The sequence below is a fragment of the Tasmannia lanceolata genome, unplaced genomic scaffold, assembly GCF_043159265.1.
Source record: "Tasmannia lanceolata isolate RefF3 unplaced genomic scaffold, GAP_Taslan_0.1 ptg000037l, whole genome shotgun sequence".
NCBI lineage: Eukaryota > Viridiplantae > Streptophyta > Magnoliopsida > Canellales > Winteraceae > Tasmannia > Tasmannia lanceolata.
The window spans coordinates 27,165,003-27,182,629 of NW_027518714.1; the positions used below are offsets into that span (position 1 = coordinate 27,165,003).

Here is a 17,627-nt window from a genome sequence, read left to right on the forward strand (position 1 = left end):
GCCAAAAACTAATCTGGAACGGTAAACATTCAAGGATCAAAAACATATATTTGGATATTAGGAGTGTCCGATTTACATGATTTTTGGGGTCATTGTAGGTGTAACATAGGGCTTATTATCTACGTGGTTTGGGTGAAGTAAGGGTTGTGCTCACTACTTATAAAAGGTGTGCCTCAATTTTATTACCTTCAGATTGCCTCTGGTTTCATCTCACGACTCAAATCTGGTTTTTGCATTGGAACAGTGAGCGTGATGGCTATTGTCAAACACAATTATGAGGACTTTTGCCAACAGCCCTTAATTTGCAAAATATTTTGCAATTAATCCCTAAAAAGTAGATGCGGTGCCGTTTGGATGTGCAGATTTTAGAATCTGGGATTTCTTCAGAATTGTAGTTAAGAGACAAGAGAAGAAGCGGAGCAGTAGTCATTTTGGACTCGTTTTTCACTTCTCACCGTTCTTTCCGTTAGCAAGAGAGTAGCAGATCCTCCCATATTTTCAGGTTCTAGAAATCTCAGGATGCAAGAGAGATTTTTAAAACTTGAATTTCTCACTTAAAATCAAAAAAATGCTGTCAGGATACAGCAGCTTGATCTTGAACCCTCTTTTACACTTTTCAAACTAAAAACCTGGATTCTAAAATCCGCATATCCAAACAGCCCCTAAGTATTTTAAATAGTGATTCTCAAAGCATTCCTAAAATCAGCTTCCCTCAGTTTCTAGTTTGTTATTTTATAAAGCTGCAACTCTACCCTTGTTTTAAAGATTAAACCCATTTTCTCACCTCCATTTTCATAGTCCCTACTCCCCGTCCGCCGAGCTTACAATCACTTGAAAAAGCGTAGGAGGCGAATAATCAGTTTTGGACTCAAAATCCAAAACAAACAGGGCATTTACGTACGCGATGATTGTTTGGTGTCGACATGCTTTACAACATATAAGGTTTCTGACAATGGTTCTGTGTCGATCAGGCTTAAAAGCAGTGGTTCATGCACTTGATAATGTTCCACATGGGCCGAACTAAAGAAATTCCTGATTTTTCTTAGTTTTTAGATTCAGTGGATAAGGAGACAGTTCTTGAACTCTCAAAGGGAGCTCTGGTAGTGATAAAAACCGTTAGATTGGCAAGTTATAAAGTTAATAATAAGAAATACTGCAGGGGAATGAACAGTACCAGCGATTATGTGGAATCGAGTGCAAAAGACACATGGAAATCAATGACAACGATAAATATTGAACCTAAACTTTCATAAATTTTAAAATTTCTATACCCTCAAAACTAGACCTTTGGGTCTCTTCCAACCTTACTGATACAGAAGAAGCTTGGTTCAAGCAACAGACTGATGGGTTTTGGAAGAAAACGGGTATTGGAACTCATTTCCTTGGATGGGCTTGGGTGACAAACTTAGTAAGAACATAGCAGTCGGGCGGAGTAATGTTCAGATAATAGTTCTGAATGGTATCTGTAATTTCAAACTCGAACTTCTTATAGAAATTGATGGCGTCTTCATTGTTCGTCTGCACATGCAAGTAAATCTCTGGGATATTCTGCTTCAAGCACAGGTCCAGAACATGATTCAACAGCTTAGTACCTGTAAAGCATAATAACCATTAGCTTTCAGTCATCGGGGACTGAAATTCTTTCTGAGGTCATTCCAGCCTAATTTGAAAATTATCATATCAAAAGTAAATGCTTTCTAAATACCAGTGAAGTTTAATGCATTACAATGTGCAAGAAAGATATCTCTCTTTTACAAGAAGATGGGAAATGTGATTTCGGTGTGATTTGCATTCACAGGCGTTAACAGAATGGGGATGTTCATGAGAGATTTGGGTCTAGCCTTGGATAATGCTCTTTGCAACAGAGTCTCTTGTTTGATCCAAGCTCACCAGCCCAACATGTAGAAAAAAGATGATGGTTTCAAGACATGTTAGAAATGGCACTGAAATCTAACAATGTAGTGCATCCTTTCAAGTACATCAAATTTGAACACAGATCAGAGGTGTAGGGCATAGCAACGCAAGATAGCCCAACATAGTGAAACATCTGTACAGTGTACAGTAGATGTTAATATTGGAATATTTACTATAATAGAAATATTAGATTATTTCTAATGATAGCAAAACTATAATAAAAAGACAAAGGGGCAACTTGAAAAGGAGTAGAGATGCCCCTCGCATAATACCTTAAGAGTCCACAATCTCATTTCCTTCTCTTTAACATGACCAGAAAGAAAACATCCACCCTCAAATTGTCTCAATCTCGTCTAATATGTCAGCTAATAGACCGGAACCCAAAAATCCACAAAGAGACAATGCATAGAATTGCATTAGAACAGACACCCTCAAACGCTCCAACCCCCAATCTCCTTATAATGGAGTAAGGACAGTGGAGAGCAAAGCTCCCACTTTTGGCCTCATTTGAATCCTTCGAACGTAAAGTACAAAAGAAAAACATTAAAAAACATCCAGATTTTATTATCTTTAAAACCCCATCCATCCCATAGGCCTAGGACAACCCCCCCCCCCCCCCCCCCCCCCCAAGAAAAAAAACACACACACACACTAACAAGAGATGTTCGATGTTGTTTAACAATTATGGGTAGGCATTCAGATTTTATTATCTTTAACACCCCATTCATCCCATAGGCCTAGGATCCCCCCTAAGAGATGTTCGATGTTGTTACACCGTGGGTGTTTTTTAATATGTGATGCCTTTAATGCATATTTGTACTTATTCTAGCATTTCCTAAAGTTTTATCTTAAATGTCTATTATTTGCATATGTTTCCATACATTTCTGTAATTTTATAGGATTTCTAACAAAAATTTACATATGATACCGACATGTTTCCATTTCCATCACGACTGAAAGGCATACCGAAACCGAAACTTGAAACCTTGTTTAGCAACATCCATCTAAAGATGTGGTTTCTAATTCCACCAAATATAGCTCTCCTGAATAATCCTTCTATTTAATCTTCCATAGAACTGCAGAAATTAAAATCAAGCAAGGAATGCAATGATTGTCACCAAGGCAGCCATGGGAAAACCAACACATTGCCAAACCACTTACACACCAAGTTCCACACCTTAGTACGGAAATATTAGCTTATAAAATTTGATGATATATGACTTATATCTAGATTTAATATAGCTAGATGAATAGAACTGTTAGACCCGAAATCGGTTAACAGATATGATAGTGACGTAAGAGCCGAGCTGGAGGGCCCGAGGAGCTGAAGAGAAGGAAATAGAGTCCGGATGAACTGTGTTCTGCACAGAAGCAAACGAGGTCAGAATGACCGACCCGGAGTGTACTCCGGACAGGCCCTTCGACACTCAAGTCAGTATGAGCCGGAGTGAAGAGGGAGTTTTAAGAGTGGTGGGTGAGAATTCAATACCCTTTTTATAAGCTTTGGATGCCCTTTTATAAAGGAAAAAACTGGGGTAGTTGGGGAGTTATTACTCCAGGACAGGTGTCAGCCAGCTATAGGTTCGAGCTCACCTACTCTGCTGCAATTACCAAACTACCCCTGTTGACGCGGGGTCTGCGGTGGGCCATCCTTGGGCCACGTGTCTGCAGCTGATAGGCTGGTCTTTTTACACCCCATCAGTTGCCCCCCACTTCTTCAAGTTATTATGATGACTTGGGGAAATGTGGTGAGTACATCTCTGATTGGCGGTGGTCCGGAAACTATCAGTCCGGAGGCTGGAGCAGTACGGAAACTATTAGTCCGGAGACTGGAGCAGTCCGGAAATCATCAGTCCGAAGATCGGAGCAGTCCGGAAATCATCAGTCTGGAGATTGGAGCAGTCCGGAAATTACCAGTTCGGAAGTTGGAGCAGTCCGGAAATTACCAGTCCGGAGATCGGAGCAGTCCGGAAATTACCAGTCCGGAGATCGGAGCAGTTCGGAAATCATCAGCCCGGAAATTGGAGCAGTCCGGAAATTACCAGTCCGGAGATCGGAGCAGTCCGGAAATCATCAGTCCGAAAATCGGAGCAGTCCGGAAATTACCAGTCCGGAGATCGGAGCAGTCCAGCCCGGAAATTGGAGCAGTCCGGAAATTACCAGTCCAGAGATCGGAGCAGTCCGGAAATCATCAGTCCGGAAATTGGAGCAGTCCGGAGATCGGAGCAGTCCGGAAATCATCAGCCCGGAAATTACCAGTCCGGAAATCATCCGCCCCGGAAATTGGAGCAGTCCGGAAATTGAAGCAGTCTGGAAATTACCAGTCCGGAGATCGGAGCAGTCCGGAAATTGGAGCAGTCCGGAAATTACCAGTCCGGAGATCGGAGCAGTCCGGAAATTTGTCAGTCCGGCCTGGGAATCAGTCCGGAAATTTGTCAGTCCGGCTTGGGCCGGACTGTTTTTTGTCGTCTAGCGAGTCGCGTCATATCCAGTTCGGCTTGGGCTGGACTGATATTTGTCGTCTAGCGAGACGCGTCATATCCAGTCCGGCTTGGGCCGGACTGTTTTTTGTCGTTTAGCGAGATGCGTCATATTCAGTCCGGCCAAGCCGTCAGTTCGGCCTGGAAAAGCAGTTCGGTCAAGCCGTCAGTTCGGCCTGGAAAATCAGTGCAGCCAAGCCGTCAGTCCGGCCTGGAAAATCAGTTCGGCCAAGTCGTCAATCCGGCCTGAAAAGTCAGTGTGGCTCGAGATGACTTGAATTTTGTCCTGTAGCGCTTTGCGCTATATCCAGTTCGGCTTGAGATGAACTGAATTGTCCTGTAGCGGTTTGCGCTATATCCAGTTCGGCTTGAGATGAACTGAATTTTGTCCTATAACGCTTAGCGCTACATCCAGTTCGGCTTGAGATGGACTGAATTTTGTCCTGTAGCGCTTCGCGCTATATCCAGTTCGGCTTGAGATGAACTGAATTTTGTCCTGTAGCGCTTCGCGCTATATCCAGTTCGGCTTGAGATGGACTGAATATAACGCAATCTGCTAAAAGACGAAATTGAATTTTGTCTTGTAGCGAATCACACCGAGTCCTGGTCGGCTTGAGATGAACTGATTTTTGTCCTGTAGTGCTTTGCGCTGTATCCAGTTCGGCTTGAGATGGACTGAATTTTCTCCTGTAGCGCTTTGCACTATATCCAGTTCGGCTTGAGATGGACTGAATATAGCGCAATCTGCTAAAAGACGAAATTGAATTTTGTCTTGTAGCGAATCACACCGAGTCCTGGTCGGCTTGAGATGAACTGAATTTTGTCCTGTAGCGCTTTGCGCTATATCCAGTTCGGCTTGAGATGAACTGAATTGTCCTGTAGCGCTTTGCGCTATATCCAGTTCGGCTTGAGATGGACTGAATTTTGTCCTGTAGCGCTTTGCGCTATATCCAGTTCGGCTTGAGATGGACTGAATATAGCGCAATCTGCTAAAAGACGAAATTGAATTTTGTCATGTAGCGAATCACACCGAGTCCTGGTCGGCTTGAGATGAACTGAATTTTGTCCTGTAGCGCTTTGCGCTATATCCAGTTCGGCTTGAGATGAACTGAATTTTGTCCTGTAGCGCTTAACGCTACATCCAGTTCGGCTTGAGATGGACTGAATTTTGTCCTGTAGCGCTTCGCGCTATATCCAGTTCGGCTTAAGATGGACTGGATTTTGTCCTGTATCGCTTTGCGCTATATCCAGTTCGGCTTGAGATGGACTGAATATAGCGCAATCTGCTAAAAGACGAAATTGAATTTTGTCTTGTAGCGAATCACACCGAGTCCTGGTCGGCTTGAGATGAACTGAATTTTGTCCTGTAGCGCATTGCGCTATATCCAGTTCGGCTTGAGATGAGCTGAATTTTGTCCAATAGCGCTTTGCGCTATATCCAGTTCAGAATTTGTCAGTCTGGCCTGGGAGTCAGTCCGGAATTTGTCAGTGCGGCTTGAGAATCAGTCCGGAATTTGTCAGTCCGGCTTGAGAATCAGTATGGAATTTGTCAGTCCGGCCTGGGAGTCAGTCCGGCTTGGGCCGGACTGATTTTTGTCGTCTAGCGAGACGAGTCATATCCAGTCCGGCTGGAGATGTTCTGATCGGCTTAGGATGACCAAGTTTTATTGAACTTGGGTTTTTGCAAGAGTTTGGTTTTCTGCCTGGGCCCGTTCCTGACTAGGAGTGCACTCCCGGTCTTGGTGGAGACGAGCCGTGGCGAACCAAGAAGCAAGTACCCGAGTTTTAGCGAACTGGGTTTCGAAGCGGCGAGTTCCCATGTTATAGCGAACTGGGTTTCCGAGGAGCTTTGGTTTTTGCATCCGGACTGGTTCCGGACCAGGAGTGCGCTCCCGGTCTTTGCGGAGACGAGCCGTGGCGAACCAAGCGTCGAGTACCCTAGTTTTAGTGAACTGGGTTTCCAATTTGATGAGTACCCAAGTTTTAGTGAACTGAGTTTCCGAGGAGCTTTGGTTTTTGCATCCGGACTGGTTCCGGACCAGGAGTGCGCTCCCGGTCTTTGCGGAGACGAGCCGTGGCGAACCAAGCGTCGAGTACCCTAGTTTTAGTGAACTGGGTTTCCAATTTGATGAGTACCCAAGTTTTAGCGAACTGGGTTTCCGAGGAGCTTTGGTTTTTGCATCCGGACTGGTTCCGGACCAGGAGTGCGCTCTCGGTCTTTGCGGAGAGGAGCTGTGGTGAACCAAGCGTCGAGTACCATAGTTTTAGTGAACTGGGTTTCCAATTTGATGAGTACCCAAGTTTTAGCGAACTGGGTTTCTGAGGAGCTTTGGTTTTTGCATCCAGACTGGTTCCGGACCAGGAGTGCGCTCCCGGTCTTTGCGGAGACGAGCCGTGGCGAACCAAGCAGCGAGTACCCTAGTTTTAGTGAATTGGGTTTCCAATTTGATGAGTACCCAAGTTTTAGCGAACTGGGTTTCCGAGGAGCTTTGGTTTTTGCATCCGGACTGGTTCCGGACCAGAAGTGCACTCCCGGTCTTTGCGGAGACCAGCCGTGGCGAACCAAGCAGCGAGTACCTTAGTTTTAGTGAACTGGGTTTCCAATTTGATGAGTACCCAAGTTTTAGCGAACTGGGTTTCCAAGTAATGAGTACGAAGAGATTTGCAAAAGAGCTTGTCATTCACATTTAGCAGATATTTACAAAGTCACTTCCACGCCGGGTGGTCTACTACTGATAGTATTTTCTGAGGTCTTCAGCGGGTTCAGCCACCTGTGCTTCGTCTCTCAGATCAAGTAGTTCAATCGGCAAGGATTCTGATGCATCTTTGCCTTTTGAGTGCCATGGCATAGCGCTCCCTGGACTGGTTGATCTCCTCTGACCTCACCCATGTCGTTTGGCGTTATCAACTTCATTTTCTGGTGATACGTTGAAGCGACTCCGTGGATTAAGTTCTGCCCGGGTCGTCCCAAGATAGCGTTATAGACCGAAGTGGCCCTCACTACCTGGAAGTTGACCATGGCGAAAGATTGGCAGGGCGGCTCTCTGACGAGGACTGGGAGTTCAATCTGCCCTTCCATTTTCACGACTTCCCCCGAGAAACCGAACAGATCGGAGTTCGCTGGCCTTAAGCGGTCGTCACCTATCATCATTCTTTCGAACTCCCATTGTCTACCAGGATTTTCTTTAACTCCCAGTTTGCGACGAGCATGGTTAGGACTAGGGCACCGTCATGTGGTAATATCAGGCCGTCGAGGTCCGCATCTGAGAAGGAGATCTCATTCTCCGTCTTCATCTTCTTGCTGCAGGCGTGCACGACATTGACTCGGCGTGCGTATGCTTTCCGAGCAGGGGATGAGTCGCCTCCAGCTGCCGGACCACCCATGATTGTGCCAATGACTCCCCTTGGTTGGGAGCGGTGTGCCTTTGGTTGTGGACTAGGCAGCGGAGGAGATTGTCCTCGGGCTAGGGGCGGCTGAGATCGCCGAGGGCTCCGGCCCTGGGGACCTTTCTCCTTGGGCTCGCTCCTGCGGGTGTCACCTCGGACATATTTTTTCAAATAACCCCGGCTGATCAATTGCTCGATCTCCCCCTTCAGCTGCCAGCAGTCGTCCGTGTCGTGGCCGTGGTCCCTGTGGAACCAGCAGTATTTTGAGTTGTCTCTCATGTTTCCCTTGGAGATCATTGGGGTTGGCCACTTTATGAACTCCTCTCCGCTGATGGCAGCCAGTATATGTCTTCGGGAGGTGTTGAGAGGGGTGAAGTTTTCCTCCCTCCTTTGGGGGGACTTGTCTCTTCTGACAACCTTGTCTTCCCTGCGCTGCTTAGCTGGGTACTTGTCTTGGTTCTTGTCATCAGAGGTTCTCCTCCGACTCGAGTCCAGAGCAGCCAGTGTTTCTTCCACTGATATGTATTCCTCTGCCCCAGCCATTAGGTCTGCTAGGGAGTGAGGATTCCGGTGAGCCACTGCTCGGCGGAAATCATTTGATCTAGCACCTGCGAGAAGCGCGTTCGTAGCGGCCGAGGGGTTTAAATTTGGCACTTGGAGTGCCTCCCTGTTGAAGCGGCTGACGAAGGCTTTGAGAGGTTCATTATCCTCCTGCCGCAAGGTCATCAGGGATGCTGTTGTTTTCCTTGGCCTGCGGCTGCTCATGAAGTGGCGGACAAGGTCTTCCCCGAAGTCATCGAAGTTGCTGATGGAGTTCGGTCTGATCCTTGAGTACCAGTCCCTTGCTGCACCTGTCAGGGTCGTCGGGAATGCTCTGCAGAGGAAACCGTCTGACGCACCGTGGAGGAGCATCATTGTCCGGAACGTCTCCAAGTGGTCCACGGGGTCAGTAGTCCCATCATACTGCGGGATAGTTGGCATTTTAAATCCCCTGGGTGCTGGGGCACCCATCACGTCGTCAGTGAACGGCGTTCTGCTTGAGAACGCCCTAGACACAGGCCGGCTTTGATCCTTAGCCAGCTCTTTAATTCTGTAGTCCATCTCTTCTATTCTCTGTAGCATCGGGTCAGCTCTACGGTCTGGTGACCTGCTTCTTTCCACAGATTGGCTCGCCGCGGAGCCGGAGTGGCTTTCCGGACTCCTACGACGGGCCCGGGATTTTGCCTGTGGTGCGCGTTCTTCAGGAGCCAGGCGCCTTTGCGCAGAGCGAGACCGCGACCTCCGACGGTGGTGCGGCTCTGTCTGTGCATGCCTGGCCGGTGGGTGACGGACTTGTCTGGTGGAGTGGTGAGTTCGGCCCTCACCATGGCGCGATGACTCTCCCCTGTGGATATCTGACCTCTCTGGGACAGGTAGTGGAGCTTCTGGAGGAAGTTGGGGAGGCGCCTGGAGTAGCTGCTGGTACTGCCAGACGAGAGCTGTCATCTGTTGGAAAAGGGCTTGAACTTGATCCGGAGTGGGCATGGAGTTGAGGTGTACCGAACGAGGCTGGCTCTGCTCGGCCGTGGCAGAAGCTGCCACCACCAGCGAGGCGAGTCGCTCGCTCCAAGTCCTGCCGGGTAGCACGGCTCGGGTAGTCCGTGCGGTTGGCACCCGCGCACTCTTGCGCCCTGCCATTTTTTGTAAAGTGATTGGGCCTTTAGTTCAGGGTCCCACAGATGGCGCCAATCTGTTAGGCCCGAAATCGGTTAACAGATATGAAGAGCCGAGCTGGAGGGCCCGAGGAGCTGAAGAGAAGGAAATAGAGTCCGGATGAACTGTGTTCTGCACAGAAGCAAACGAGGTCAGAATGACCGACCCGGAGTGTACTCCGGACAGGCCCTTCGACACTCAAGTCAGTATGAGCCGGAGTGAAGAGGGAGTTTTAAGAGTGGTGGGTGAGAATTCAATACCCTTTTTATAAGCTTTGGAAGCCCTTTTATAAAGGAAAAAACTGGGGTAGTTGGGGAGTTATTACTCCAGGACAGGTGTCAGCCAGCTATAGGTTCGAGATCACCTACTCTGCTGCAATTACCAAACTACCCCTGCTGTGGGCCATCCTCGGGCCACGTGTCGGCAGCTGATAGGCTGGTCTTTTTACACCCCATCAAGAACCATAGATTAAATCGATGTAAACAGTATATTAGAAGAAAAAGAGATAAGCTAATGTCCTTATGTTTTACGTGTCTGAGTGTGTTTTGACATGCATATGTACAACACACATTTCAGACAAAACCGCTTTTAGAAAATGCGAAAAAGGTCATGGCTAAAAACTGGCCAATCGAATCAGCTTCCCAAACATATGTGTCTTCCTCAACCTGGCATATAAAAAGTGAAAATATCTTTCAATAGGGGAAGAAGTTTCAGGAAAGCATCACCTCCTCATCTTTCAATCTACTCATAACATTTTACAATTTTAACCTCTTTATCTCTAAGAAAAATCCTTGCTAGCTTGAAAGATGGACTACCAAACGCCTGATCCTCAAACGTCTACCGAACATTCCAATATCCACCCTTCTCATACTTTTCCGCAGTAACCTTCCTACAAAGGGCTACATGTTGTTGCTCCTCACCAAAACTACAAACCTACTTCCCCTAACAGATATTTATTACTTAACCCGATTCCAATGATTTGCAGACTTCCTCCTATCTCACCAAACGTTTCACCTTCTTGTCAACCTCCTTGTATTCCCATAGAAACCCCTCTGCAATCTCTTTTGCCACCTCTTTTGCGATTAAAAACAGAGAAATGAAGTCGATGGGTAAGTTTGCGACGGCAGCCTTAATTAAAGGTTATAGCCACCCCCCACCCCACGCCCGAAAGATAGGAAAAGTACAGCCTGAGTTTGGTTTACAGAATAAGAAGACCGGCCCAATATCAATTACTGCAGGTAACTCATCTGAACGGGCAAAATTACCCATCTTTTTTTTTTTTTTTTTGAAGAATATGAATTAAACAAGAACAGTAGAGAAAGAGACAAGACTACAGTAGTTTACAGAGGGAGGGTTAAAGTAGATTAGGGTACAAGTTAAGGAGCACTTCAAGGTCGATTAGAGTTACAAATTTTTAAAGTTTTACAATTTTGAGTTTTTAGTCATTTAAATTTGATGTTAAACTGTATACAAAAGGATTATTTCAAGTTTTAAATACACCTTTTGGCATTACCAAGAGGAGAAAAGCAATCCATCTAGAAAAAAGTAATCACTTACATAGGAAGCGAACTTTAAATTTGATGTTAAACTGTATATAAAAGGATTATTTCAAGTTTTAAATACACCTTTTGGCATTACCAAGAGGAGAAAAGCAATCCATCTAGAAAAAAATAATCACTTACATAGGAAGCGATCTTCCAAGCCTTCTAGTGAGCTTCTGGTAACCATGGTTACCATGCAGATAATCAATCTCACTATAGAAAATATAGAAACACCAAGACAGTGCAAAATCAAGATCCTTGGCGTCTTGCTGACATCATAGAAGACAACAACGGTGTATATCTAAAGGACTTGTCACCTCTGTTTGTTTGTTTTTTCTTTTTTGAATGACGATTACTTGTCACCTCTTTCTTTCATGTTCGTAGAGAAGCTACAACTTTGGCAGACTTATTAACGAAAAGCGTGCAAATAGGGATGTCATGAGTGTAGGTGATCTCTACCTTGGAATGTTGTTTCTTTATTGAATATATTGCCAGTATCCGCTAGAATGAAAAATGTGTGTGAAATCAAGGTCATTATTCCTTACTGATTGTTTTGAAATTCTATACCAAGTTTCCTGCCTCAAAAATCAATTCCAATAATACATTTAGCAGCCAAAAAAGTGCTTTAACTCCATCGTTGCGTACAGTAGCAGCAGGGAACAAAAGAAACCAGATCCTGAAAGCTATGATATGTTAGGGACATACGCTTCTATTGTCTACTGCAAGCATGGTTTTAAATTTCGTCCGACCGAAATTTTGGATTTCGGTCAAGACCGAAACCAAAACTTTCCGAAACTGAAATTGGCGAAACGTACCAAATTTCAGTCGATCAATTTCGGCAGAATTTGAAAAAAAAAATTAAGTTTTTAATCCTTTCCCAAATTTCGGCCCAAAAAATCGACATTTTGTGTGTCTTTACCGAATTTCGGTTTAGACTAGGTCCAAAATTTATGCCGAAACCGAAATTTCAAACCATGACTGCAAGAACAGAACTTACGGTGCTGTCAAAAGGGAAAACATGGAGTGGTTTTGAATATATGGGAACCAATATCAGCTAAGAAAGGAGCATGCACACAGTTTTGTAAATCTACAAAATGGTAGCAAGAATAGGATACACCATTATCAAAGCAGCTTGAATAAGCTCAAAATAATCCATAGGCTCACCTATTCCTAGTCCACGGTACGGAGCTAAAACACCTAGTGTCATAATATAAACACGAACAGCCCCACCTTCCTTCTTCTCAAGACGGCATGCAATTGAACCAACACAAATGTCACTATAATACGCTGCAAAAGGACAAACGATGCTTGAGAAATTATGACCCATAGAAAACGGAAGTAAGCATTGATTACAAACACAGCTGTCAACTTTGGCATTTATCATGAGCTATGCAAAAAACTAACTCTGATATTCTTGAAACTGCATTATATTATTGGAAATGGATAGAATGCCAATACATTTGAATTATTCTAAAAGAAATATAAAAGCTTCTAACCGATGTGGCAAAAGTATCTCCAGAAATTGTTACCACTCGGTATGATTTTTTTACTAGACCAGGTTATTTAGAGTCCATGATTTGAACATTGCAATAATTAGTACAGTTTGACAATGAGGCATCCATAGGATAAGTGCGTTCAGACTTTCCCATCATGATATTGACATGCAAATGTCCATTAACTACTTCACAATGGATGTGGAGCAATAGTTTATAAGGCTTGAATATGTCATAGTAAAATATAAATCAATCACAAAACTTAATATTGACACACTCAGGTCCTAACTCCACAAGTAAATCAGCTCTGTTAAATGAACTGCATCCTGACATGGCCACCAGGGTTCAACCCCAAGTTCCAGAATAGCTATCACTAGAATATTATCAAGATGCCACTGTTAGAGGTTTCAGCCATTTTTAAAGGGATTTTTTTATTGTCTGAGTAGAACATTTGCACAGGCACCCTATCAAAGTTCCACAAGCTGTGACTAACACGAGGGGAGTACTAAGTAGTGAACAACACTACTCAGCTCTGCCCCATAGGATATACACACGGGGCATTCAAATAGAACAATGCAGTGCCTAAACACATCTTCCAAGGCATGTAATCTTTCAATTAAACGAATTAAAAGAAGAAATTTCTAAGAAACAGAGGGAATCAAATGAATTAAATAAGCAGTTTTTTATACTCTTCCTAACAAAGTAGCAACACAGAAAATAAACCCCGGAATTGAAAAGCGAAAGAAAATAATTCAGTCTCATTTTTAGCAATTAGCATTTATGTTAGCAACGATCTATCCTAGTACAATGAACATTTCAAGAAAAAAATGATCCATCCTTGTACACAAAATTACAACCAATTCAACTTCCTTCTTTCTCTAAGATCAGCATGCATGTAAAAGGATCCCCCAAGGGTTCTTTATGTCCTCTCGAGGATTTAGGTAGGGCGAGCACTTACCCCTTTTTTTTTTGTCTTAGCGGAAACTCTCAATAGAATGTTAGATAAAGGTAGAAGATGTGGTCTGATCCAAGGGTTCAATATTGGGGCTCAGGGTTTGGAAATATCTCACCTTCAGAGCAAGGATGGCAATTTCGGTTTCGGTGGAAATTTCAGTGAAAATCTTATAATTTCAGCTGAAATTTTTAAATTTCAGTAATTTCGGTATTTCAGCCGAAATTTAAAACCATGTTTCAGAGTGCTTCGATGTTATGAGGTGGTAGCCTCTGAGTTTTAGCAAGGCTGACGATGCCAAAATTTTGAAATTAAATGCCGTTCTTCGATGTTACGAAGAAGTGACGGGTCAAAGCACTAATTTTTGGAAATCCAAGCTCCTTGGTATTCATCTCCCCGACGAAGAAAAAATCATGTTTGCTGGTCTTTTTTCTAGGGTGTTCTCTGGAAAAGTTTCCTACTTATTTAGGCCAGTCACTTGGTGGCCATCCTAAGAACAGGGCTTGAGATCTAATAGTGAAAAGAGTGAAAAGAAGTATATCCACGTGGAAGCGGAACCTAGCATCTTTAGGGGGGAAGGATCACTCTTATCAAGTCGGTGTGCCTGCTAATATCCCTATTTATCACATGTCTCTGTTCAGATGTTTGATAGGAATCGCCAAGCGTATCGAGCAGATTCAAAGTAACTTCCAGTGGGGTAGCTCCGTGGATAAAGAAGAAGATGCATCTTGTTTGTTGGAAGGAGGTGTGCAAACCTATTGAAGCTGGTGGCCTTGGGATCTATTGATTGAGAAGTGTTAATAAAGCCTTGTTGGGTAAATGGTTATGGAGGTTTGGAGAGGAAAGGGCCTAGCTTTAGACCGGGGTAGTTGAAAGTTATCCTATATTTCAGCAAGTGATCCTAAATTTATTGACTACACATCTCTGTTATTCCAATTAGCCTTCAATTCTAAAATCAATAAATCCCTAAGAGGACAAAACAAGATCCACTTTCGCAAAACAATACTTCGGTCCATTTACAAAGACTCCAGATTCTAACGACAAATATCTTGGGGCCTCTATAAAGTGACCAGATAAGAAGCCGGCAGTTCAATTTTAACATTTTATAAAGTAGTGCCAAGAAATCACTGGCTGAAGGTAAAAGCTATTAAGACAGACCAAATAACCATGTCTTCTACATATCACAAACAATGCTCTCTGCTAATCTAACTAACCTTCGATTCTGAGGGGAAATGGATCCTTAAAATGACAAAAAATGACTTGAAAGGCTTCTCAAACAATTTCCTTCCACCATATAAGGCCTCCAAATGTCAAAAAGGACCCCAAATGCCAGCAAAGGTATCTTGAGGTTTACTTCTACAATGCTAAGTGAATGAACCAAACCAACTCAATTCTACGGCCTTCAATGGCATGATATCACTTGCCATCGTTACCAGATATAGCTGGGTTGCACAATTTTCAAGGTCATTTCCAGTTAACTTGGGTAGAAATAGTGAGGAAAGACTTGAGGGCTAGGAACATAACAGAGAACATGACATTGGATAGGATAGAATGGAAGAAAATGATCCATGTAGGCGAACCCAACTAGTGTCAGGATTAGACTTGGTCAATTTGAACCGGGTAGATCCGTTCACTTTCTTCTTAAAATTTTTCTAAAGGATTCATTAGCCGACCCCAACTAGTTTGGTACAAAGGCTTAGTTGAGTTGAGTTGAGTTATTTCCAGTTAATATGATGAAACATATATATATATATATATATATATAGAGGAAAGTGTCTCTAGTCTCTCCCCTAGATAAGCTTATCTACTCCTCCCTTTAAAAAAACACAGTGGGCCCACGCTGTTTGGATGATCCAAAGCATTCATTTGATAGGTCCTAACATAGATAGGGTGTGCCCAAAAAATCAGCACCAAAGGGTCATCCTAGAACTTCGTTTTGTGGGGCACACCGTGTCCAAAATGGACGCATATAAACGTGGACGTTTATGTGTCCATTCTGGGTACCACAAGGCCCCACAAAACGAAGTTCTAGGATGACCCTTTGGTGCTGATTTTTTGGGCACACCCTATCTATGTTAGGACCTATCAAATGAATGCTTTGGATCATCCAAACAGCGTGGGCCCACTGTGTTTTTTTAAAGGGAGGAGTAGATAAGCTTATCTAGGGGAGAGACTAGAGACACTTTCCTCATATATATATATATATATATATATATATATATATATATATATATGAGGAAACTGTTGGTGAGCTTAAGCTCACCAAACTTATGGTGAGCTAGCTTGCCCAATCACATGGGTCCCACATTTTGGGGAGTGGTCCAAACCATTCATTTGCAAGGCCTTATCATAGATAGGGTGTGTACCAAAAATGTGTCTGTCCATTTTTGTCCTCCACAAATGGAGGGGTTAGGATGATCCTATGGAGCTGATTTTTGGTACACCCCCCATCTATGTAAGGGACTTTCAAATGAATGGTTTGGATCATCCTAACAAAGTGGGCCCCCATGTGATTGGGCAAGCTAGCTCACCATAAGTTTGGTGAGCTTAAGCTCACCAACAGTTTCCTCTATATATATATATATATATATATATATATATATATATATATATATATATATATATATATGAGAAAATTGTTGGTGCGCTTAAGCTCACCATTTTTTTGGTACGCTTAAGTTGTTATAACGCCTCCTATTCGTTTAAATGTTTGGGTCCCACTCAGGCACACCAATGGAAGGCGTTATAACAACTTAAGCGCATCAAAAATAGTTTTTTGGTGCGCTTAAGCTCACCAACAGCTCTCTCTCTCTCTCTCTCTCTCTCTCTCTCTCTATATATATATATATATATATATATATATATATATATATATATATATATGCATGATATAGTTATGCTAAAAAAGATTAATGATCATGAACACATAATTGGAATCACAGAAATTTGAACGAATGAAAATCAGAACCAAATTTACAAAGGAAAATAGAACATCATTGAGGAAATGTCAAACAATCAAAACTATTTCAAGATATATATACACGATATAGTTATGCTAAAAACGATTAATGATCATGAACACATAATTGGAATCACAGAAATGTGAACGAATGAAAATCAGAACCAAATTTACAAAGGAAAATAGAACATCATTGAGGAAATGTCAAACTATCAAAACTATTTCAAGATGCCTCAAATCCCACTCAGAATTCATCAATAGCATGCCCCAAAAAGCAGAACCAAAACTCAAATGGTAAGACCCAAAAATTATGTCACAAACAAATGAGAAAAGGCCCATCAACAGATCAAAACCAAACCATCCAACAAACCACTCTAAACCTTGAGCTTCATCCCCCAACCGCACAGAAACCAAACGTCTGTTAAACTAGTTTGATATAAAAAAAAATCAAACCCAAAACGTACAACCAAAATCCCAAAACAACAATCATATTAGTTAAAAGGAAAATAAAACTAATCAACTATGCCAAATCAAACCTTCCCAAAAAAAAAAAAAAAACCACAATAAACCTTAATTTCATCTTCCAACGCACAGAACCAAAACCAAGATAACAGAAGCAAAACCCATACTCAATAGCAAGAAAAAAATGGAAAAAGGAAAACCCTAGATGAATCAAGAGAGAGAGGGAAAAAAAACCCAGGAAAGCAATCAAACCTAGCTTAGTAAAATCTCCAGAAGAAAGGGCATCAGTGTAATATTTGTCGTTGTAACGAACGGGGAAAAGGGCAGTGTTGAGTTTCTTCAGTTGCATCAGATTCTTGTCTCGAACACCCTCCAATGTTATCACTACTTCCCTTCCAAACCCCATTTTCCTTCTACCTCTTTACAATCTACATTGAGAGAGTAGAAATCCAGGGTTTTACTTAAAACAGAACCAGTCTATCAAATTAACCCTTCCGGAAAAATCAAACTACAGAATTGCCATCACATAATTTACATCTGTTAGTATCTTATGGACGGTTTGGATCATCCTTAGATTTTATACGGAGTAAGCTCTGATAGTCCCTTATTTTATTTTATTTCAAAAAGGTACTGTAAGGACAATACTATGATGATCCAAACCGTCCATATGATGGGCCATAACTTAAATAGGTTGTGCCTAAAAAATCATTTCCATAGGATGAGCCTAGCCCTCTAATCTATAGATGT

General features: G+C 43.0%; 1 protein-coding gene across 1 annotated transcript; it reads right to left on the reverse strand.

The window, feature by feature from the left end:
- Positions 1 to 1,231: 1,231 nt before the first annotated feature.
- Positions 1,232 to 17,322, reverse strand: LOC143860623 (uncharacterized). Its single transcript, XM_077371358.1, has 3 exons — positions 17,133 to 17,322; positions 12,179 to 12,301; positions 1,232 to 1,592 (listed from the first exon to the last, which is right to left on the reverse strand). Exons 1-3 carry the CDS (start codon positions 17,284 to 17,286, stop codon positions 1,375 to 1,377), a joined length of 495 nt encoding a protein of 164 aa, XP_077227473.1. The 5' UTR covers positions 17,287 to 17,322; the 3' UTR covers positions 1,232 to 1,374.
- Between the last annotated feature and the right edge of the window lie 305 nt (positions 17,323 to 17,627).